The 22,995-nt window shown below is 34.8% G+C and overlaps 3 protein-coding genes across 3 annotated transcripts; 1 reads left to right on the top strand and 2 right to left on the bottom strand.

Moving 5' to 3' along the window:
* Positions 1-3,219: 3,219 nt before the first annotated feature.
* Positions 3,220-4,846, bottom strand: LOC143593144 (protein HOTHEAD-like). The gene is made up of 6 exons (XM_077072862.1): positions 4,765-4,846; positions 4,393-4,664; positions 4,024-4,243; positions 3,650-3,943; positions 3,558-3,571; positions 3,220-3,468 (listed from the first exon to the last, which is right to left on the bottom strand). The coding sequence occupies exons 1-6, from the start codon at positions 4,844-4,846 to the stop codon at positions 3,220-3,222; spliced, it is 1,131 nt and encodes a 376-aa protein (XP_076928977.1).
* A 3,873-nt stretch (positions 4,847-8,719) lies between these two features.
* On the top strand, positions 8,720-10,530 carry LOC143593143 (protein HOTHEAD-like). The gene is made up of 4 exons (XM_077072861.1): positions 8,720-9,353; positions 9,434-9,819; positions 9,908-10,374; positions 10,470-10,530. Exons 1-4 carry the CDS (start codon positions 8,729-8,731, stop codon positions 10,528-10,530), a joined length of 1,539 nt encoding a protein of 512 aa, XP_076928976.1. The 5' UTR covers positions 8,720-8,728.
* Positions 10,531-13,666: 3,136 nt separating this feature from the next.
* On the bottom strand, positions 13,667-21,443 carry LOC143593147 (G-type lectin S-receptor-like serine/threonine-protein kinase At4g27290). The gene is made up of 7 exons (XM_077072865.1): positions 20,069-21,443; positions 19,833-19,988; positions 17,329-17,480; positions 15,501-15,711; positions 14,572-14,809; positions 14,160-14,310; positions 13,667-13,969 (listed from the first exon to the last, which is right to left on the bottom strand). Exons 1-7 carry the CDS (start codon positions 21,333-21,335, stop codon positions 13,667-13,669), a joined length of 2,478 nt encoding a protein of 825 aa, XP_076928980.1. The 5' UTR covers positions 21,336-21,443.
* Positions 21,444-22,995: the final 1,552 nt, after the last annotated feature.

Genomic DNA, 22,995 nt, shown 5'->3' with positions numbered 1-22,995 from the left:
GAAACGTTGGGGGACGCCATGGAGGTCTACATCGATGAATGGTAGTGAAGCCAAAGAAAACTGGGGATCATCTTCGGGATCTCTAAGAAGCATTCGATATCCGGGATAGATGCAACATGAAACCGAATCCTTCCAAATGTCAATTTGGAACAGGAGCAGGGAAGTTAAGGATGTTTAAATCTCAAGGCCAAAATAGATAAAGGCTGTCATAAATCTCAAGGCCCCAGCCAATGTTAAGGATATTCAACCGATTAACCGGTAGGATAACAACTCTGAATAGGTTCATCTCAAGATCCTTAGAAAGATGCAAAGAATTCTAAGATATCCTAAAGAAGAAGAATAAGTTCGAATGGGGATAGAAGCATGCGAAGGCGATTGAAGACTTTCATCAGCACCCTTACTCGTGAAGCCCGAAGATGGTGAGCCATCATTCCTATATCTTGAAGTATCCCGTGATACAGTAAGTGTAGTACTGGTCAAGGATAATGAAAGTCAATAATATACTATATACTATGTAAGTAAGAGCTCGCTTTATGCTGAAACCATACACTCTCATTTAGAAAAGTTAATTTTAGCTTTAATAATGACCTCTACCAAATTAAGACATTATTTTGAGACTCGCACTAATCATGTTAAAACTAATTATGCCATTAGAAATGTTTTGAGGAAACCTGAAATGTCTGGTAAAATGGCTAAGTGGTCTGTTAAGTTGAGTGCTTATGGACTTGTCTATGAGCCTAGAACAACAATTAAATCCCCGACTCTAACGGACTTTGTGGCTGATTTCAGTAGGGATATCCAATCAGAGGTTGACCAAGAGGTACAACAACTAGAAGAGGATAAAGAAAAGTGGATATTGTGTACCGATAGAGCCTCAATGTTAGGGGGGACATGCATGGGAACATCGTGAAATCGCCATAGGGGACATAATACCCCATGAAATCAGATGTGATTTCCAAGCCACCAATAACGAAGCTGAGTATGAAGCTCTAGTTGCTGGTCTTCAATTATTTAAGGATATGAAAATTAGAAATTTCCATATCTTTGAAAACTCCTTATTGCTAGCTAATCACTTAAATGGCTCCTATGCAATAAAAAGAGAAAGACTAACTATGTCTTCAGATAGTTAAAAATTTGCCAGAAACTTTCGATTATTTTGCCATTGAACATGTACCTAGGGAAGAAAACACTGAAGCTGATGCCTTAGCAAATCTTGGTTCGGCATTCATTTAGGATCACGACGGATATTAAAATTCCGATCATACATATCCTGAATCCAACCATAGATATACTTGAATAACGAAAAAAAGTGTTAAACACAGAAGATGTTAGAGATCAGGATCCTGAAGTTAGCCAGGCTAAATGAAGGGGTATTTTAGTAATATTTTTGTAATGCACCTGATTTATGGGCCATACGCATGATACTTCATGCGCATGGTAGCCCATGTGTTAAGTCAGAGGCGCATGGTGGCCATATGCATGGCTTCTCAAGCATACAAAACATCAAGTATTCAAAGATCATCTTGGGCGTATGAGAGCCCATTCACTCAAACTGTTACTCATGAAAACACTTTGATACGAAATCCTTTTTGCCAAATTTTCTTGTGATTGATCAATTTTATTGTGTTTCAGAATCACCGCACCATCGACAATGCAAAGCAAGAAATTTTCATCCTCAACAACATCGTTTGACCATTCTTTGATTCGAGTTCCTAAACCAAACTCTATTCGTACCTTAAATCAATTAATTAACCATCATAAACAAGATTAAAATAGGATTAGATGATTAGGGTGCGTTTACGATGTGCTGATTTCATAAATCCCATGGTTTTGATGATTAATGGTTTCTAATTTTGATATTAGGATTTAGGTTTGAAATTTCAGCTCATATACTATGTTTTCAAAGGTCATACGCCTAACACATGTTGGCTATATGCCTGTAATACGCCTTATGCACATGTGTGTGTATAAACATGTCTATCATGATTATCAAGTGTATGAAGTCCATTTCGGCGTATGAGATGGCTTCATGTCCGTATGAGACTCTTTCAAGCGCATCGAACACATTGTATACGCATGGTTATTAGATTTATGAGGGCATTTTAGTTAATGTGTCACGCGTATGAGAACTTAGTTAGAGTTTTTGATGCTTAACAAGTCTAACATTGTTTGTTTTTTAGAAATTGCTGAACAACAACAAGAACACGCATAAAGGAAACAAAAAGCACCACTAGCTCAAGAACCAGGGTTTCGAACCAAGTGTAAGCCAATAATTCCTTTTGGATCATATGTCAACAATATTGTTATATTGTTGTGTCTTGGACATATGATTCCAACCCAAAAAATAAGATTTATGAAAAAAAAAGACGTTCTTGCAAATCAAGAAAGCTTTAATACTACTTCATATACACAAGAATGACAACTTCATGAAAAACAGGGAAAAGAAACAAAGAGTTATTGAGATGAATGATCAAAACACTATGAAATTATACTAGAGATTAGGATAAGAAATTCAGTTGTGTTAAGAATGCATCTCAAGGGGCATACACCCATTGCATATATCAATACAAGATAACAAAAATGAAGATGAAGGCAAATGGAAATGACAACCCAATTTTTAAAATATACCGAGACAACAGGTCTTAATAATGCGAAAATATGGCATTAGGCATTAAGATGAATCTTTAAAGGACCTTGTGAAGTTTTGGTTAGGTTTCAAACTTACAATGAGCATTTATTTGGTAGCTAGAATGCATAAATAATATATAGCTAAATTCAGTATTTCATGAAAGAATAACAAAGCGCAATATTCGACTCGGTGTAAATGAACCCTTGTCATTTCTTATTGTGACGCTCACTTGTATCCCTTTGACCAAGTATTGTAACTCCCATGTACCTGCATCGAATCAATGTCAGATCATTGACATCCAACGATTGGCTAATATTGAGTATTATTCAAAAGTTTAAGATAACAATTTTTTTGAAACTCTCAAACTTTAACTACCTTCCTAGCATCAAAACGCTAGCTTGAGGATTTGTTCCAGGAGAGTTTAGTAGGGTTGATCCATCAATTACTCGTAGGCCGTCCACCAAATACTTTATATTCATCATCAACTACTTCTCCTATGCGACAACCACCATGATAGTGCCACATACTCCTCACAGTGTCCTTGCAATATCGTTCCAATGATGAACTTGTGTTAGCATGTACACGCTGGTTCACCGTAATTTCAAGTGTAGATCAAGAATATCTTTGGATGTCATATTAGCATACTTGTAGATCAAGAATGCTTTAGATTGAATTGCTTTTAGAATGGTTTTGATCCCATAAACACATTTGTGCAAATCTTTAGGATCCTTGAAGTAGTTGAATGTTACAGATGGGTTGTCAGATGGATTAAGGTTTTCAATCTTTAGTTCACCCATAGATGAAGGGCCGCTAATTTTCTCAATGAAAAAACCTCCCATCTGCAAACAACAAACAACAAAGGTCATTTACAAAGTCATTTGTTATTAAAAGTTATAAGTTTAAAGTTTGATCAATAGATGTAACTTACCAATGGGGAAAATCCTTAATAAGCAAATGTATTTGCAAAGATAAAATTAAAGCCGCCGGCTTCCTCAATGTAGCTCCCAAAGCGAGTAATACCTACGACATGGATTATGGAAGGCTCAACTGCAATGGGAGAAGCAACAAAGATCGAGTTCATTGGGTTATCTGCCATGTCTTTTTCAACCAAAGGTTGCTGAAGCACGACTTTAATCCTATGGCCGTCAAGTTGTTCCTTCGGACCTATGCCACTTAACATTAAAAGTTGTGGGCTTGCAAGAGCACCAGCAGATAATATGATTTCGTCATTGTCTCCACCTTTTAGATATGCCATGTGCTTATTCCCCAAGGAATCTTCAAACACCACACCATAAGCCAACGGTCTTGTTCTTCCTGTAACAAAATCACAAGTTTAGACATGATTAAATCGAAAGAATCTAGTCATAACTGGTGATATTGGATCATCTACCTACCTTTGGTCTTAAATAAGATTTTTTGAACCGTTGCATGTAGAAGAACAGACAACCCTTTAGGATTTGCATATTGTAGCAAATCTGCAGCAGTATGTCTCTTCCCATTTTCGTCGAAAAGTGTACCACTCACTTTCGTCCCAGTGACATGATCATTAGTGAATCCATTATAAGGTGTGACCCCTGATTCCACTAATGCAGCTTGAACTGCTGACTGCCACTTCTGCACCCCGGTTTAAAAACCATAACCTTTTCAGTCCATTCATAAGACTCATTAACTAAATTTTCGTCCTTCAGTCCAGCTTCGTTATTAAATTTTTTTTCGCCACGAGAATAGAAACCTGCATTAATAGAAGTACCACCACCCAAGACTCTTGCACGGGAATTCACAACACCCTCCGAGATGAACTGCTGAGAGGGAGAATTTGGGGATGCATCTGAGAAGTAGGAACCCAAATTAAGTGCATTCGTGATGTTAGGATTTCCATAAGGTGAGCCACGGCGCTCAAGCAGTAAAACTGAGTACTTATCGGATAACGTGGTGGCTAATGGGATTCCAGAGGCACCACCTCCAATCACGATGTAATCATAGAAAGAAATCTTGGGTGCTTTTGTTGCTTCATGCCTGAAGGTATAGTTTGGAGCTGTAGTTAATAAACTATCGGTTTAGATCATTAGCTTCATTAGATACGTAGACATAAAAACATAATAAAAATAACTATATCAGCAAGATAGAGTGCATACGTATTTCCGCTAGACGTAACTCACAGAAGAAAAGTAAAGCTAAAAGAGCAGATATGACCATCCTTCCCGACTCATATGCCATCCGAACCGATGTCAAGAACTCATGAAGAAACATAAATTACAAGTTCAATTTCAACAGATGGATATTTGGTGTGTTGTATGGAATATGGGAAGCTATTTATAAACCGTTGGTAGTTTGAAATGGTCATGGTTTGGTGAGAGCTTAAAATAAACATATGCATAGTTACAGCAATGCAACTTCCAACAGAACTAATGTAAGCTACTTCAATTCCTTCGTTGACATATCTGGAACATGCCAACTTAACAATAGCTAGCGTATATATATATATTTATTCCCACAAGTATTTTCTGATTTTACTAAGAATAACAAAAACTGTTTATTTGCCCATAACCTTTTGTCTTTTCTTGTTTTTTTTTTTTTTTGTTTTCTCTTTGTTTTTTTCCCCAACTTCAAGGTTGTTATGAATTGAATCGGTCTCAAGACTACTGAAGAATGTAATCTTTCTCCAGAAATACAATTGTTCTGAATTTACTAATAATAACACAAGCTGATTATTTTTTTTATTGAAATGATACGTTGCTCATTTGAATCGGCCCAGTCATTTGAGAAGACTCAAGACTCTTGAAGAATACAATATTTCGTTATTCTTTTAATAACTAATTTTCTTTTGCCACCTTATAATCTTATATATCCTATCATTTGATTGAAGGTCATACATCTTTGTCATTAGATCAAGCTAGTGGTTAATATTTATTCATTTAAGGCCTAGTAAATGTGGTGAGGGTTTTTATTATTATTATTATTATTATTATTATAAATAAAGTGTGGGATGTTAAAACATCATAAACACTAACGGCTACTCTGCTAGTAACTTTTGTAATAATTTAAATACTTTTCAACATTTAAAAAAAAAATTAAACAAATTCTGCACTTGCTTTTGTAAGAATTTGAGGCCACAACCTCACATTCGTAAATGGTAACACCAAAACCAATTGCTCGCGAGTATACATGAAATAATTACTTGTTATTTCACAACATGGTTAAACTTCACGCAAGAAATTACATATAAATTTTGTAACAGATTCTGTGAAACTATATGTGAAATAATTACTAGAGTTAATTATATAATTAGTCATGTGTTTGGTCATAATCACCTTTGTTTTAGTATTAAATGTTGTATGTTTGGATGGTGTGTTTTTCATTTTGTAACAAGTTCTGCACTTGCTATGTAGAAGACATTACTTGCAATTTTTTTTGTTGATTTAATTAATTGTTGGGGGTGAGGTATGTGATTGGTTAAAAAAATTGTCTTTTTTATTTTATTTTATTTTATTTACTAATAAAAAAAATGTTAAGCCTAATGTGGTAAGCAGTGACGAATCCAGAAACTTTTTTCTGTGGGTTCACTATTTAGGTATGTTTGACAGTTAGGGTCTGTTTGACAGTTGGGTCACTAAGGTTTACCACCTAAGAAAAATTTCAACATAATGCATACAAATCAAATTTAAACATTACTAATTGTCTAATACTATTAAGAAATTTCAAGAAAATCATTCATTCATTCTATTCTAATTTCAACAAATAAACAAAAATGATCGAATAAAAACATGAAAGGATGATATATAAGCAGTAATTTGAAAAAGGAGAAGGCTAGATGAATATTATTGTCGGCAAAATCATATAATTTGATGGGTGAAAGTGAACGAATGTGTCATAACCAAAATAATTTCACTTATTTATCTGTGTGGTTGCATAAATATCAATCGGTAATGCAATATTATAAGTTATCATACAGTCACAAACCATTATTCGTAGTCACATACTCACATACGTATTACAATGATGTTGAAATTATGGTTTTATCATACCAAATCAGGATCTCTACATCATACAAGATAAAACCAGAGTTAAGAAAAACAAAACAAGCTGCTGTGAGTGAATCAGGATCTCTACAAGTACAACATACAAGATAAAATAAGAGTTAAAAAAAAACCATGTGTAGAGTTAAAAAAAAAAGAAAACCATGTGCTAGAAGTGAGATTTGAACCTGGGTTCTCACTTTAAGAATGCAAGGTTTTTTCCACCAATCCAAAGTTCCAAAATGATTATGAGTTCACTCACAATTTATATGTGAGCTCACTCTCATATTTTATATAGGCGTTTTACATAAAATCAAAAACTCAGTAGGTTTACATGAACCCGCACTTGTATACATAGATCCGCCCATGGTGGTAAGTCTACATTCATTCATGGTCTATTTTTTTCCTACTAATTCCTAATCTTTCATCTCATTCATTCAGGTTATTCATGGGTCATGGGTCAAAATCATTTTGTCAATTGGGTTATAACATAGTTGGGTGGATTTTATTCAAATTCAAATGTGTGTAAATTTCATCTTTATAATCATCATTCAAGAGAAGTTGCTAAATGGAACCATTATTGGGTTGGTGGTGATTTTACAACATTGCAAAGTATATATATTTAGGTCTACCGTTTGATGACATTATGCTTTAAATTATTGTTTATTTGCACATTGATCATCATCTTTTAAATATTATTGCATGAGAAATTGCATTAAGTTCATGTTTTTCATCATGTGTTGTGCGTGAGGAGAAACATGAAAAAGATACATTTCATAAGTCATGAAACATGAAAAAAAATAATTCGTAAGTCGTTCACTTTGTATACTTTGTTAATTCTTAAGTATTTTGAGAATAACAATAATTGAAATAATAGATCTTATTTATTTTATTTACTTTTTTACTTATAATTTTGTTTATTTCTTTCAAATAAAGGGCCTTAATTATTTTTATCATTTAACAAATCTCATGTAATACACAGTTCAAAAGTTAGTTTGTTATATACCCACAAGCTCAACACAAGCTTTAATTGCATGTCATATATTATAGTTTTCTTCCCTTATAGTATTGTTAAAAAATAAAATAACCCTTATAGTTTCTTTCTAATTTTAACAAATCATATATTTTATAAATTTATTTAACTATTCTTTTGTATAATACTTCAATAATTGACAAAAACATATATCTGGAAGAAGTCAAACTTCATACCAGATAAACCATTGACACTACTAGAAAACATAGAGTTTTGCTACAAAATATTCGCTACGCAATTTTTTTTAGCAAATTGTTACGCATGTACAACAAAAGTGCGACACCAAACAAGTTTGGACATTACATAATACAGAACAACAAAAACAACAAAACAAACATCTTTTGGATGCTCTGTTGCTTATACAACGACTATATTTTTGGGTTTTCTAATTCGCGTGCTTGAACAAGTACATTGAAACCGACCTGTGAATATGATACATGAATTTCTATAAAAAAAAATAATCAATTCAGAAGACAGGTTATATGTGTTGTTATTAGCAATATCTGATAATGATTGTGGGAATATATTACACGAGAGCCATTGTTTGTATAATGTTGTTTCGGTATACTGTTTGACATCTTCCAAACATATGTTTTATTGATTGAACTAGCCAAAATGCTTTCGGTTGGAACGTTATTTGCATTGTGCTAGTACCAAAAACACATGAAATTAAATACACATGTTTATTTTAAGCTCTAAGCCACCAAGTATGACCTTTTTAAACTAACAATGCTTTATAAATAGCTTTACATATTCCATACAACACACGAAATATCCATTATTGAAATTTAACTTACAATTTTTGTTTCTTCACGAGTTCTGGGCGTATAAAAGTACAGATTGCAATTGGGCATCGGTTCAGATGGCGTATAAGTCGGGAAGGGTGGTCATATCTGCTCTTTTAGCTTTTCTTTTCTTCCCTGAGTTATGTCTGGCTGAAATACGTATGTACTACATGTTGTTGATGTAGTTATTTTATTATGTTTTTATCTAATGAAGCTAATGTTCTAAACTAGTACTTTATTAATTACAGCTCCAAACTATAACTTTATGCATGAAGCAACAAAAGCACCCAAGATTTCTTTCTTTGATTACATCGTGATTGGAGGCGGTGCCGCTGGAATCCCATTAGCCACCACGTTATCCGATAAGTACTCAGTCTTATTGCTTGAACGCGGTGGCTCACCTTATGGAAATCCCAACATCACAAATGTACTTAATTTCGGTTCCTACTTCTCAGATGCATCTCCAAATTCTCCCTCTCAGCAGTTTATCTCAGAGGGTGTTGTAAATGCCCGTGCAAGAGTCTTGGGTGGTGGTACTTCTATTAATGCGGGTTTTTATTCCCGTGGGGAACAAAAATTTAATAAGGAAGCTGGATTGAAGGATGAAAATTTAGTCAATGAGTCTTATGAATGGACTGAAAAGGTTATGGTTTTTAAACCAGTGGTGCAAAAGTGGCAGTCAGCACTTCGAGCTGCATTAGTGGAATCAGGGGTCACACCTTATAATGGATTCACTAATGATCATGTCATTGGGACAAAAGTGAGTGGTACACTTTTCGACGAAAATGGAAAGAGACATACTTCTGCAGATTTGCTACAATATGCAAATCCTAAAGGGTTGTCTGTTCTTCTACATGCAACGGTTCAAAAAATCTTATTTAAGACCAAAGGTAGGTAGATGATCCAACATCACTAGTTATGCCTAGATTCTTTCGATGTAATCATATCTAAACTTGTGATTTTGTTACAGGAAGAACAAGACCGTTGGCATATGGTGTGGTGTTTGAAGATTCCTTGGGGAATAAGCACATGGCATATCTAAAAGGCGGAGACGATGACGAAATCATATTATCTGCTGGTGCTCTTGCAAGCCCACAACTTTTAATGTTAAGTGGCATTGGTCCAAAAGAAGAGCTTGATGCCTATAAGATTAAAGTTGTGCTTCCGCAACCTTTCGTTGGTAAAGGCATGGCAGATAACCCAATGAACTCAATCTTCATTCCTTCTCCCATTACAGTGGAGCCTTCCATTGTCCAAGTCGTCGGTGTTACTAAGTTTGGTAGCTATATCGAGGATGCCGGTGGTTTTGACTTTATCTTTACAAAACCCTCAGCTTATCAACGATTTTCCCCACAGGTAACTTTTAGATATTTATCAAATTCCTAACTTAAAAACATTTAACAACAAATGACCTTGTAAACTTAATGGCCTTTGTTGTTTGCAGATGGGAGGTTTTTTCATTGAGAAAATTAACGGCCCTTTATCTATGGGTGAACTAAAGATTAAAAACCTTAATCCAACTGACAACCCATCTGTAACATTCAACTACTTTAAGGATCCCAAAGATTTGCAAAAATGTGTTTATGGGATCAAAACTATTCTAAAAGCCATTCAATCTAAACCATTCGCGATCTACAAGTATGGCAATATGACTTCCAAAGATATTCTTGATGTAAACTTGATATTACCGGTGAACCAGCGTGCACATGCTAATACAAGTTCATCATTGGAACAATATTGCAAGGACACTGTCAGGAGTATTTGGCATTATCATGGTGGTTGTCGTATTGGAAAAGTAGTTGATGACGAATATAAGGTATTTGGTGTGGACGCCCTACGAGTAATTGATGGATCCACATTACTTAACTCTCCAGGAACAAATCCTCAAGCTAGTGTTTTGATGCTAGGAAGGTAATTAAGTTTGAAAGATATATCGTCTAAAATATAACTTTTAATGATTATTAGCTAGTTAGTAGATGGCAATGATCTGATTTTATTGGATGCAGGTATATGGGAGTTACAATACTTGGCCAAAGGCTTACACGTGAGCGTCACAATAAGAAATGATAGTTAGAATTTATTTAACAAGATAGTATACATATACTTTGCTCCAAGTCAAACATTGTACCTTGCTATTATTTTATGAATATTAAATTTCGTCATTAATAATTAGTGCATTCTTATTGTCAAAATTGTTTAGAAATGTTAAGCGGAAAGTGTCATTTTCGTTCATGTGATTTGGCAAATAATGAGAATTTAGTCAAAAAAGTTTATTTTTTACATATGGATCCTCCATGTTTTCTAATTCTTGCCAATTATATTCAAATCACTAACTCCGTTAAATTGAATAGTTAACTCAGGGGTAGACATGTTTTTTCACTCTTTCTTTATTACATGAGTGCAGTGCCAAAATCATCCCTGAAGTTTGGTTACATTTGCTAATTTCGTCCAAAAATATTTTTTTCACAATTAGACCCTCGATGTTTCCCAACTGTTGCCAATTTCGTCCAAGTTGTTAACTCTGTCTAAATTAACGTTAACTCAGGAGCGTTACTGTCCTTTTACATGTTTTTTCTACATTGTTATTATTATTACGCTGAGCTAAACCCCTTATATGATTAAAAATAAAGAAGAATAAACAAACGGATAATATATTGGATTCAAATATAAGAATCATGAAATGTTATATATGTTAAGGATGAGCAAAATCGGTACCGGTACCGAAATCGGTACCGATTTGGTACTGTCGGTACCGAATCGGTACCAAGGTTTTGAATTTTCGGGACCGATACGGTATGGTACCGGTATTTCCCGAATTTTACCTCAAATACCGGTACCCAATTTTCGGGATCGCGATTTTCGGTACCGGTACCGGTACGGTACCGAGCTCATCCCTAATATATGTCATCAAACAAACACATAATAACAATAATGTAAACAAACATGTAAGAGGACAGTAACACCCATAAGTTAACGTTGAATTTAAACCGAGTTAATAATTTGGACGAAATTGGCAACGGTTGGGAAAAATCGAGGGTCTACTTGCGAAAAAAAATATTTTTGGATGAAATTCGTAAATATGACCAAACCTCAGGAACGATTTTGGCACTTTACTCATATAAAAAAGAAATAGTTAAAAGACATGTCTACACATGACTTAACGATTAAATTTAACGAGGTTAGTGATTTGGATGTAATTGGCAAGAATTGAGAAACGTGGAGGGTCCATCTACAAAAAATAAACTTTTTGAACTAAATTCGCATTATTTGCCAAATCACAAGGACGAAAATGAAACTTTACTCAAATGTTTATAAACAACTATAAAACTTAACTTCTATTGAAGATTTTTCTTATAAAGAATGTTACTATTTCCACATTCTGTGTAGTTAAGATCTTTTGTCATTATTATTTTAGAAATCCCAACCTCTTTTTGATCGGCTCAATATATCTGCCTTGTGGATATAGTTTGTTTTCATTTTCGTCTGTCTGCATTGAAAACTTTTCTATTGTAGCTCAACTTTTAACTTCAACAACTCAAAAGAATGTTAATTTCAATTGGGGAGACAGGCATTCAAAAATTTTGAAACAGAAGTTATGTATGCACCAATTTTCCTTTAACCGAAGGAATGGAGGATTTCATAGTTTATTCTGATGACTAGCTTGTATCCAAGACTCGGTTGTGTTTTGATGCAAAGGAATAAGGTGATTGTGTTTGCATTTAAACAACTTAAGGTTCATCAAAAGAATTACACGGCACAAGATTTGGAAATTGGAGTTGTCATGTTTACACTCAAGATATGGAGATATTATCTGTATGGAACAAAGTGTATCATTTACATGGATCACAAGAGCCTACACCACATCTTTGACCAAAGGATGTTAAAATTTGTGTCAAGGGATATGAGTGGAATTGTTAAACGATTATGACTATCAGATTCAGTATCATCAAGTGAAGGAAAATGTTATCGATGCTTTAAGTAGGAAGGAAAGAACAAAAACTAGCAGTGTGTGCTTTAAGGATGAGTGGGAAAATAAGCTAGATAACCCAAATTAAGGATGCACTAAAAAAACCCCATAAGGAAGAAAACCTTAAAAATGAAGAGTTGAAGGGCATGGAGAAATTATTGGTAACCAATTGGTGATGCAACATTAAGATATGGAAACAAGTATAAGATGCCTAGTTTTGGTAACTTTAGGAGAAGTGATCATGAATGAGGCGCACGCATCAAGATATACATCTCATCCAGGTAGCATTAAAATGTACAGGGACTTAATTAAAGGAAAATTATTGGTGCCCGGAATGAAAAAGACAATCGCTATATATGTAGGAAAGTGTATGACGTGTTCCAAGGTAGTAGTAGAGTTTCAATAACCCTCGTGTCAGTTGCAACGGTGGAAATTCTTTAATAGAAATGAGAACAAAAAATTGTAACCAAGTTCCCAACAACCACTAGAGGTTATAATACCATACAGGTTATAGTCGACATACTTGCGATATTAACCCATTTCTTACCAATAGGGGAAGATTACCAAAGGGAAAAGCTAGCCAAGTTGTATGTAAATGAGATAGTCTCTTGTCATGGTGTACCAATTTCTATATTTCGGACTCTTGATAGTCGTTTTACTTCTAGATTTTAGAAATCATTTCAACAAGCTTTAGGAACTCACTTGGAATTGACAATCATGTACGATCCTTAAACTGGTGGTCAAAGCAAGGGAAAAATCCAAAATCTAGAAAATACATCGATCCATAAAAGAAAACCAATTTTATTATTTTCTCCTAAATTTTGGATGCTGCATATTTTACTAAGAAAACACAAGTTTACAATCCTTCATTATTAACATATTAACATGTGGGATGTGTAGTTATTTATCAAATAAATTATAAATAAATAGATTTTTATTTGTACGAAAAACAAAAAAATGGTTAAAGTAACCAGTGGGTAGACACGGATCCATGCTCACGAATTTTTCAACAGTCAAAGTAAAAACGAGGATAAGCATAAACCATTAATTTACACAAAACTGAAAGTAAAAGTTATATAACGTATATTTATTAGCCTGACCTAAAAATAATTTCATAATGGGTGAAGCAAATGCGCGCGCGAATTAAAACCTAGTTGAATTTCAACCTAGAAATTATATGTTACAATTAAAAAATATCACACCAACACAATAAATACAAATGCATACACATAACTCTTAGCGTCCACCCAAGGTTGTCATTGTAACTTCATTAACTGTACTTGAATCACTTGCGGATGTATCAAACTTCTTGGGGTAACTTTCCTTGCAGAAACCAGGTTCCTTAGGTTCAGGTAGCTCCATGTTATCATAACTTAACATGGCGTATACCGTAGACATTTTTGGCCTGTCTTCGGGATATTGTTGTACACACAAAAGAGCAACATGGATACATCTTATAACTTGATTCCCGTAAGATGGCTCTAGGACAGTTGGGTCTAATATTTCCAATGGCCGTCTTCTGTTCCAAAGCGTCCATGCCTGAGAGAAGAGTTCCAGTAAAACACAATTGATAAGCCAGTGCATATGCATGAGTGACTGAGTCAGAGGTAATAACAATAGTACGGGCAAGGTTCACCACTATTCTATGAACTTCCCCTTACTTTAATAATTGCAACTAGCAAATGAACATCGGAAATGAGTACATAAATATGGTAGTTTTGTAACTTACGTGTCCTAGAAGGTTAAGATCATGATCGGGATGATGAAAAGCCCAATTCTTATGGCCGCTTATGATTTCCAACACTATAACACCAAAGCTGTAAACATCTGATTTCACAGAGTAATGACCATTCATTGCATATTCTGGAGACATATAACCACTGCACCAAAAGAAAGTGTTACTGAACATAAAATTTGTAGCAATTGGTGTTGATAAATAATTGAAGAGGTCGGCTCTAAAAAATAAAATAAAAATGTTATCCTAGAGGCCAACTTGTAATTTCAGCTTAATAGTAATTTGACAATTTAGTCAAATGTCTAACATTCCTTCCAATTTGCATATGGTTATGCATGTGGACATGTGGTTAACTTAAGTAGAGTCAAATGAAACTGATGATGGATAAACTAGGTAATTAACTTACTAGGTCCCAATGATTCTTTTTGTCATGTCTTGTATTTGATCCGTCCCAAATATACGAGCGATGCCAAAGTCTGAAATTTTCGGGTTCAACTCGCCATCTAGTAAGATGTTACTAGTTTTGAGATCTCTGTGAATGATTCTTAACCTGGAGTCTTGATGAAGATATAGTAAACCTCGTGCAATACCCTTAATAATGTGGTAACGCTTTCTCCATGTCAATAGTTTACGTGTAGGTTTATCTATGCATAGAAAAAACTAAATTAATAAGAAAAGCTTTTGTCATTTTGATGTTAATTGTGTGAATAACTATCAGCAGGTTTATATTTTAGGCACACAAGCATATGTTGCACTACGGCACAACATACGAGTAGAACCCATTTAATGTGAACTAATTAAAGTGTAATCTAGAAACATTGTCACTCTAAAATATTCTGCAACGGACAATTTACAAATGGTTGAATACAGTCAACAAATGACTGAACTTAATCTCAAAAAGTGTAATATAGAAACATCATGCCATTTAAGTAGTAAGTTTATTATATGTTCTTTTTTCTTAAAATGAAGTTTGGTTTGGCACTAAAGTCTTACTTAATGTTTGTTGGAAGTCAATAATTGTTTATACAAATCCTCCCATTGAAATTGCTATGATATTTCCATGATGTTCATGTGTTCATTGCAACCCATGACGTACTTATTTAGTGACACAGTGTCCTCTCGTTATAACGTGAGGTTGTGGGTTTAAATGTTTGCAATTGTAAGGTAATGGTGGAAATTTGTTAAACAAAAAATGCGCTGTGCATAAACTGACACAATTACATATAACGATTTGCATTATTTTTTTATTTGTTTTTATTGAAGAATAATTAAGTTTAACAGATAGCAATTGTATGTAATAACGAACTTTTGAGGACGAGGGGATGTTAAGCATACCATAAATAAAGTTGTTTAAGCTTTTATTAGGCAAATACTCGTAAACAAGCATTGTTTCTTCCCCTTCAATGCAACATCCCAAAAGCCTTACAAGGTTTCGATGTTGTAACTTTGCAATCAAAATAATCTCATTCTTCAATTCTTCAACGCCTTGCGTCGACTTTTCTACAAGCCTTTTAACTGCTATTTCTTGTCCATTTGATAATATACCCTGTTTCATGACAACATGATCAGAAAATGGTAGCATGAATCTTAGAAAAACAAGACATAAAAAGTAATTGATAAACTGTGTGGTAAGTAGTAGCGACAAGTAGTTTAAACAAAAAAAAAAAAAAACTTATATCGATGGATACATGTACGCATTCAGCTTATTTGTTATTCGTATCGGTATTGATACCAAGATCACTAGATATTTAACAAAAAACGCAAAACGGTACCAAAGCGGAAACAGTACTGAAATATGGTGCCGGTACGGCCCTTACCCATTCCCATACCGCATCAATAAATTAGGTAAGGTACTCGATACTTATTTTTGTTAAAATTCGGTACGGGCATGATTGCAAGTACAGATATGGTACTGATCTCATTCCTACACTAACTCTGTTGTCATGATTTCATTCCTATACTAACTCTGTTGTCATGATTTTTCCTTAGCAATGCCGCTTATACACTTTTGTCGTTGTACTTATTTTCCCGAGTGCCTTATTCAAGAATCAGAGTGGTGGAAAGATGACAAGGGTTTGATCACTCAACATGCTCTATGTATATACTTCTATTTTTTTCTCAACTCATGACCTTATTACCTAATGAAATACTAGAATGAATGGCTTTCTCTTTCGTTTTTCTTTCCTTCTTTGATATATCACATGCAAGTAATCTGTCCGTAAACCGGCTTGGGTGATGAGTCTATTAGCTCCACACTTCAAGAACGAAATGACACCAAATAGTAAACACACTCAAAATTAATATTGAATAACTCTCAGCATATTACAGAGGAAATATAACTCAAAAGCTCCTACTACACATAACTCGTGTTTCTGTTTAATGACCCTAACTCGGTTGCATGTTGAGTTCTATAATGTTCTTATCTCGGTTTATATATACCAATTCTAACTTCTAACCAAGACATTACCAAAAATATAATAACAAAACAATTAAGAAATATAACCAATTATGACCAACTTGTCAATATTGGTCCCTCAAGCTTACAAACTGGTGACTTGAAGTCTAAAATTTCCAGCATCACTTCCGACGCTGACATACTTCTCGGTGATCTCTTCATACATTTCGTCAGTAAACTTTTTACCAGCACGATTTTTTTCCAAAAAAAACGTAGACAAATTACGAACATGATCCACTTAACATAAATATATGTATCGCTTTAAACCCTCTGTTTTGTATTGCTTTAACTACAAATGCATGAGCTCCCACCTAAGAGGTTCACATCACTACCATGAGCTAGTCCCAAGATGATCGATGGCTACTAAATGTTTATGTCAACCAGTATTATTTTTAAAAAAGAATGGTTGATTTTATATTCATATTCATATTTAAATAATTTGTTATTACGAAAATAAACAAAAAATAAAAATATGAAAATTTAGTTAAAACATGAAAGTGGTACTTGGTAGTTGCCAAATGTACACATTTGGATCTATTCAAAAAGTTTAGCCTATACTACTATACTTTATAGCAAGGTATTTTCCAACCTTTATTTTCAACCGGTAAACTTTTACTTTCATTTACCCAATTCACTTAATTAACACCCACACTAAAACGATAACTACTAACTAAACTCGTGCATTGTAAGTGCTTAATGAAGAGATACCTTATAAACAGAACCGAATCCACCTTGTCCAATCTTGTTCCTGTTTGAAAAATTGTTGCATGCGAGAAAAAGGGTTTCTAGATCGTAAAGAGGTAACTGGCATCCTGTGTCTTGATTATCATCGACATACTGAAAACTTCCACTTTGTTGAGCTGTTACAAGTCGAGATAAATAAAGGTTTAGGGCAATGAATAGTCAAATAATGGTAAATATGCCTAAGATGGTGGTGGTTAGAATGGAAGTGAAAAACCACTAGATAACTTTTATAAAAACGCTTAGACAAAACTCCTGTTAGAGAAGGTTCTTATCATATCATCTATTCATATGTTATTGTACCAACCATCCAATAGTTAGCTATTTATGGGATGTAGAACGCTTTGAGGCGATGAATAGTTAAATGATGGAAAATATGCTCAAGATGGTAGTAGTTAGCGATTTAGAATAGTGAAAATTAATCGCTAGATAACTTTTGTAAAAGCGCTTAAAATAACTGTTAGAGAGTTATTATCATATCAAAGTTTTTTCAGAATCTACATATAATCATCTGCTTTTGTAATTGTACTAACCAACCAATAGTTAACTATTTAAGGAATTACTAAGTATTGTTATTCGAGGCCGGCTATGAGGTAGGGCCGGGTGGTCCACCAACCCCGGCCCGACACCCCGACATGCCTGAATTTTTAATTTTTTTTAAAAAAAATGTATATATTATTTTAAACAATATATATGTATTCCTAATGTTTAAACCCAATTGCTCAACTAATATAAGACCCAAGCTTTTTTCCGTCTTCAGCCAAAATTTTTCACAATTTCTCGAAGATGGCCCTGTTGTTGTTGCTATTAACCAACCATGTAACTGACACAATGAATCAGGGCTAAAGTACTATAACTTGAAAAATATATTAGCATAAAGATATAAACTCAAAAGTATAAAATAAAAAACGTCTTAATTTGCTTCAAATATAGAATTTGTATCATTTTCTGGTTTTCAATATAAATTAAATATATATATATATATATATATATATATATATATATATATATATATATATTGTAGTGAATTCTTTAAAGCAATTGTTATCAGTGCATATATTAGTTGAATTCCTGGATCCGGCTCATAGAGATTGGGCCGTATGTGTCTCAATTGGACCCAGGCAATAGGAAACTTGGGGCAAAAATTCGTTCCTTATTGATTAATGATTGTACATAGACGCAGCCACCCAGGGATGCACATTAGGGGTGGTGTAAATGAGCCGAGCTGCTTGTAAGTTATTTGAGATCGGATCGTTAAAGCTTGATCGATCCGAGCTTAATTGAGCTCGAGCCTAAAGTAAGCTCGTTTAATAAACGAGCCCGAGCCCAAGCTTCACTTATCGAGCTCGAGCTGTCTCGTGAGCCTAAGCGAGCCTGTCATTTATAAAAATTTATAAAATATATATTTAATAACTATTAATTAATATATATAATGCTACAAAAAAATTAATAAAGTTAACTAAATAATATATATTATTTTAAAGATAAATTTATAATAGAAAAAAATATAAAAATAATTATAATTATATAAAAAAAATTGCTATATAGTAAACAATACGAGCCCGAGCCAAGCTCGAGCTTGAAAATATACTCACGAGCCAAGCTAGAACTTTGAAATAGAGCTCGAAACGAGCCAAGCTCGAGCTTGAGCTCTATGTAAGTTAAACGAGCCAAGCTCGAGCTCGGCTCGCTTGCACCCTTAATGCACATACCAGTTAACCGGCATTTCCAAACCGGTTATTGTCAACTAGTTCAAAACCGGTTAGGCCAATAATAGGTTCAGTTATTAACCGGTTTCCAGGTATGAAAACCCTACCCGCTAAAACCAGTTCTGAGAATAGCCGGGACCTATTAACCGGTAAATAACATGTGAAAACCGGTTTTAAAAAAATAAAAAACAACCTTAAAATCCAGTTTCAGTCAACCGTTTTTGGTGCTCCAAACCGGTTTGTGACCGCCAGGTTGAATTGGGTAGTAACCGGTTTCTTCGGCACTGGTTAGAAACCGATTTTGGTTTCGGTTAAAAACCGATTCCAGTTCGTATAATAGACTATTTTTTTCTTTCATTCATTTTAGTAAATGTTACTAGTTTACCCTTCTATCGAAAAATAAATAAAACTAACCATCAATGTGTTAGAGCATTCAAAAAGGAATCCCCATCCCCATTCAACACCCACATAATTTATAACAAAATACATATTTATCCATAAAATTCGTTCACTTTTTAAAAGACTTTGAAATCCGATTCCCCGTATTTATTCATAATCGATTAAATAATGCGTCTTTTCACTCACAGCCACCTTAAAATATAAGATAAGATTGAAAACTGAATAAAGGGGTGGGATTTATTGTAACTTTTCATATAAGTTAGAGTACGGGTACAAGGATGTCAAGGATGGGGACTCTAATGTAGAAGTAAAAATAATCAAAATCACATATTTTCCATATAGCTCAGGTATACGGAACAGTACCTTTAAACCTCCGACCTATTTGGTCTTTTCTTCTCTGACGAATAACCCAATTAAGGTACCATATGGCACCACCAGCTAGAAGTACTACACTAGTAACTGTTACTGCACTCACTATCTTTACCGTTAAACGTTTCCTCTTAGCATCAGCTATGGATTCTGAGACATACAATTTCAGACAATAACATTTTAACATGATAAGACCTCATGAATAATATGAAAACATTATGATCACATACTTATTTCCGCGTGTGCCATTCGTATGTAAATCTCATCTCCGCCACTAGGAAAGTTCTTCAAATCAACCAAATCGCCGATCCAACCCACACACCGACTTCCATTTCCATATACATCGACGTTAGCATACGCCATACAGCTACAATTTTTCAGGCATTTCTCTTCACACTGATGGCTCGTGTAGTTTTCCCAAACTACCGGATTATCAGGATATTTCAGCGCACTGTATTTCACAAACCCGTCTCCATGGCCACAGTTGAGTTCATGTTTCCTCCTACAACCACCCGAATAACTGAATAATCCCCAATCCTTAGGTGAATCGGGAGCAAACCCGCTTAAACATTTGCAACTACTTAGTGAATAGCAACTCCCATAATATCCACATTTTGCATAATTATCACAAGGGTCACTATTAAATGTCAACAATAGGTTCCATTCTTTACTACTATTAACCCTCCAAGTAAAATACTGAAGTAAACCAGTAGGTGAAATCACCATTCTGGACAAAATGGACTCATCCAACAACTGATATTTGAAGTAGTACTCTTCAGAATTTGAAATATACAATGTTTTGAACAATGGGCTCGACGTTAACGTCATGCCACCGCTAAACAAGCTCCCATCAAACGGACCCCAGCGGAATAATTTTCGTGAACCACTTCTCAGAACCAACTGGGGTGCTTCCGGTGGTTCGAGGCTAAATGAGTACTCACCATCTGAAGGATCGACACTAGTCTTCCATGATCTAAGGACCCTATGTAATCCGACATCATATTTCATTCCTAGCTTCAAATCCGACAAAAGTGTATCGGTTGGACAATCAAAGCTTTGCCAGTAGATGATATTGTTTCTTCCATCATCTTTAATTACAAGATTGCCAGAATCTAATAACTGTAGAACTGGAGTGAAGTTACCCGAGATGGTTATATTATCGGTCGACCATACAGCGCCCATAGAGCGATTATACAGGATTAAAACTCCGTTTTCTTTTAAAGAGATCTCACCAAACGAATCACGAATCGGGTTGTTTCTGTTGGCCACCCATACCACAGTGAGAGGTAGATTGTAGTACCAGATTCCTAGGTATATATTGCTAGATGAACCGTTACCAGGACTGAAGAAGCCGAATTCAAATCTTTGATTGGAAGATATTAATGTGAAGCCATCAACAAACCTTTGGTTAGGTGTCAAGGTGTCTGTTGAAAGGGAAGTTTGTAAGTTAAGAAAAAGTTGTGAGCATAGTATGAGAGGCAATATAGTACTGATCATCTTTTACATGCTTCAATAAAAATCAAAAATGTTGATTCAAATAATCAATCTCCTGTTTGGAAGAGAGAATCATGGATTTCTTACAGACAAGAGTGCATTCAAACAAGCTTTTAGGAACTGGGCAAAAGCAAAGAGCTAATATGTTTTTTTAACAATATTGTAATTAAACCAAGTATGACTTTTGTCTACAAGCCTGCCCCCAATTGCCGTGGGATGAAGACTTTATCGATCCTATGGATACCACGTGATGTATAATAGAAAATGATTAGTTGCATGTGGAGTCTAATGTTTGAATATTGCTCAAGTACTTAAGCCAAGCCCCAAGATATGTTGTATTGTATTGGTCGTGTATGAATTAGTAATGTTTCAAGTCACATTTAGTTAGTTGAAGAAACGAAAGTTCAAATGAGGTCAAACGGGTGCTTTCACACTGCGTGTGGTCAGCTAAGAATCTTGAATCCAAAGGCGTGGTGCTAAGATCTGTAGACACAAAGGTATAGTGAAAGCAATCGTGTGGTAATGGTTAGAAGAGAGAGACGTGTCCAGCTAACGGATGTTTGGGATTGCTTATTTTTACCAACTTATTAACTTTTTAAAAAGTAATAAGGTGTTTGGAATTGTTTATATTGTGAGAGAAAAAGTTCTATAAGTTATACTTTTGTAACTTATTAACTTAATGAAAAGTTATAAGGAGGTAAAATAAGGAATCCCAAACACCCCCCTAAGGAAAGCGGCATCATCGCCTTCGTGGTGATCTCTCGGTGCATAAAGTGGTGTTAAGCACAAAGAGATAGTATTTGGTAAGAGAGAGCGAGTGTAGAATCCTTTACCGTTTTGAAGAAGTCTTGTATTTATAGCCGGAAATATGGAGTGTTGTGGAAAGCTTGTTGGGCCATGTGTCAAAAGAATATATGGTATGTGCCTTCTGCGACCTTCAGAGTGGAGATTGTGGATACAGTTTTGCATGGGGCCCACTGCTGGGTATACTATTGTCTCCTTCGCATAGCCGTTGTGGGGATCCCGAGCGTGCCTGCTGTATAAGTGGCCTTTCCATGTTGATACATTTTCATGCACAACCTTGGTACTAGCAGTAGTCCAGGTTGTACCTCCCTTTGCACGGCGCTTTTGGATGTATCCCCCAAGGTGCGTTTGTAGGTGTGTTCCTCCTTAGTGTTTTTTCATTTATTATACTTGGCTGCTTATGGATTCGAATTCAGATCCGATCCAGATCCTGGACTATATCTGTTAAGCCATTATCAAACCAAAGGATGCATTTAAAGTTTAACATTGTGTTTCCAATAGGGAGATTTAGAGAGACGTAGCAATTAAATTTAGTTGTAAGTATCAAACGGAAACACATGCCGCATTTTTTTACCAATGACAAACGTTCAAAAATCCTAAATGAGATGCATGTCATATCATATGCATCCTATTACCGACACGCCACCAGAAGACGACGAAATCTAAATGGGATGTATGTCATATCATATGCATGGGTGATTCGTCGATGATAATCTCAACTTGGTGGTTTATGGTATCAGTCGTTGATTATTGAAGTATATATTTGTTTTCTTGATTTTTATTGATACTTTATTTTATTGGTGATGTTAGCCTACCGTGTGAACACAAAGTGATTTTCTAGAAGTTCTTCCTGATAAGA

The sequence above is a fragment of the Bidens hawaiensis genome, unplaced genomic scaffold (assembly GCF_021521415.1).
Source record: "Bidens hawaiensis isolate Kalapana, Puna unplaced genomic scaffold, B.hawaiensis_p1.1 tig00041723_1, whole genome shotgun sequence".
In the NCBI taxonomy this organism is placed as follows: domain Eukaryota; kingdom Viridiplantae; phylum Streptophyta; class Magnoliopsida; order Asterales; family Asteraceae; genus Bidens; species Bidens hawaiensis.
The sequence above is the reverse complement of the archived record's forward strand: the minus strand, read 5'-3'. Positions and strand labels throughout refer to the sequence as shown.

Excerpts from the sequence above, each read along its gene's own strand:
- LOC143593144 (XM_077072862.1), bottom strand. The coding sequence starts at position 4,846 with ATGGCATATGAGTCGGGAAGGATGGTCATATCTGCTCTTTTAGCTTTA. Across the intron at positions 4,665-4,764 it reads GTTACGTCTAGCGGAAATAC|CTCCAAACTATACCTTCAGG; the intron begins GTATGCACTCTA and ends TATTAACTACAG. Across the intron at positions 3,944-4,023 it reads AATCTTATTTAAGACCAAAG|GAAGAACAAGACCGTTGGCT; the intron begins GTAGGTAGATGA and ends ATTTTGTTACAG.
- LOC143593143 (XM_077072861.1), top strand. The coding sequence starts at position 8,729 with ATGCATGAAGCAACAAAAGCACCCAAGATTTCTTTCTTTGATTACATC. Across the intron at positions 9,820-9,907 it reads ATCAACGATTTTCCCCACAG|ATGGGAGGTTTTTTCATTGA; the intron begins GTAACTTTTAGA and ends TGTTGTTTGCAG. Across the intron at positions 10,375-10,469 it reads AGTGTTTTGATGCTAGGAAG|GTATATGGGAGTTACAATAC; the intron begins GTAATTAAGTTT and ends TATTGGATGCAG.
- LOC143593147 (XM_077072865.1), bottom strand. The coding sequence starts at position 21,335 with ATGATCAGTACTATATTGCCTCTCATACTATGCTCACAACTTTTTCTT. Across the intron at positions 19,989-20,068 it reads AATGGCACACGCGGAAATAA|AATCCATAGCTGATGCTAAG; the intron begins GTATGTGATCAT and ends TGTATGTCTCAG. Across the intron at positions 14,311-14,571 it reads AAAAGAATCATTGGGACCTA|TGGTTATATGTCTCCAGAAT; the intron begins GTAAGTTAATTA and ends CTTTTGGTGCAG.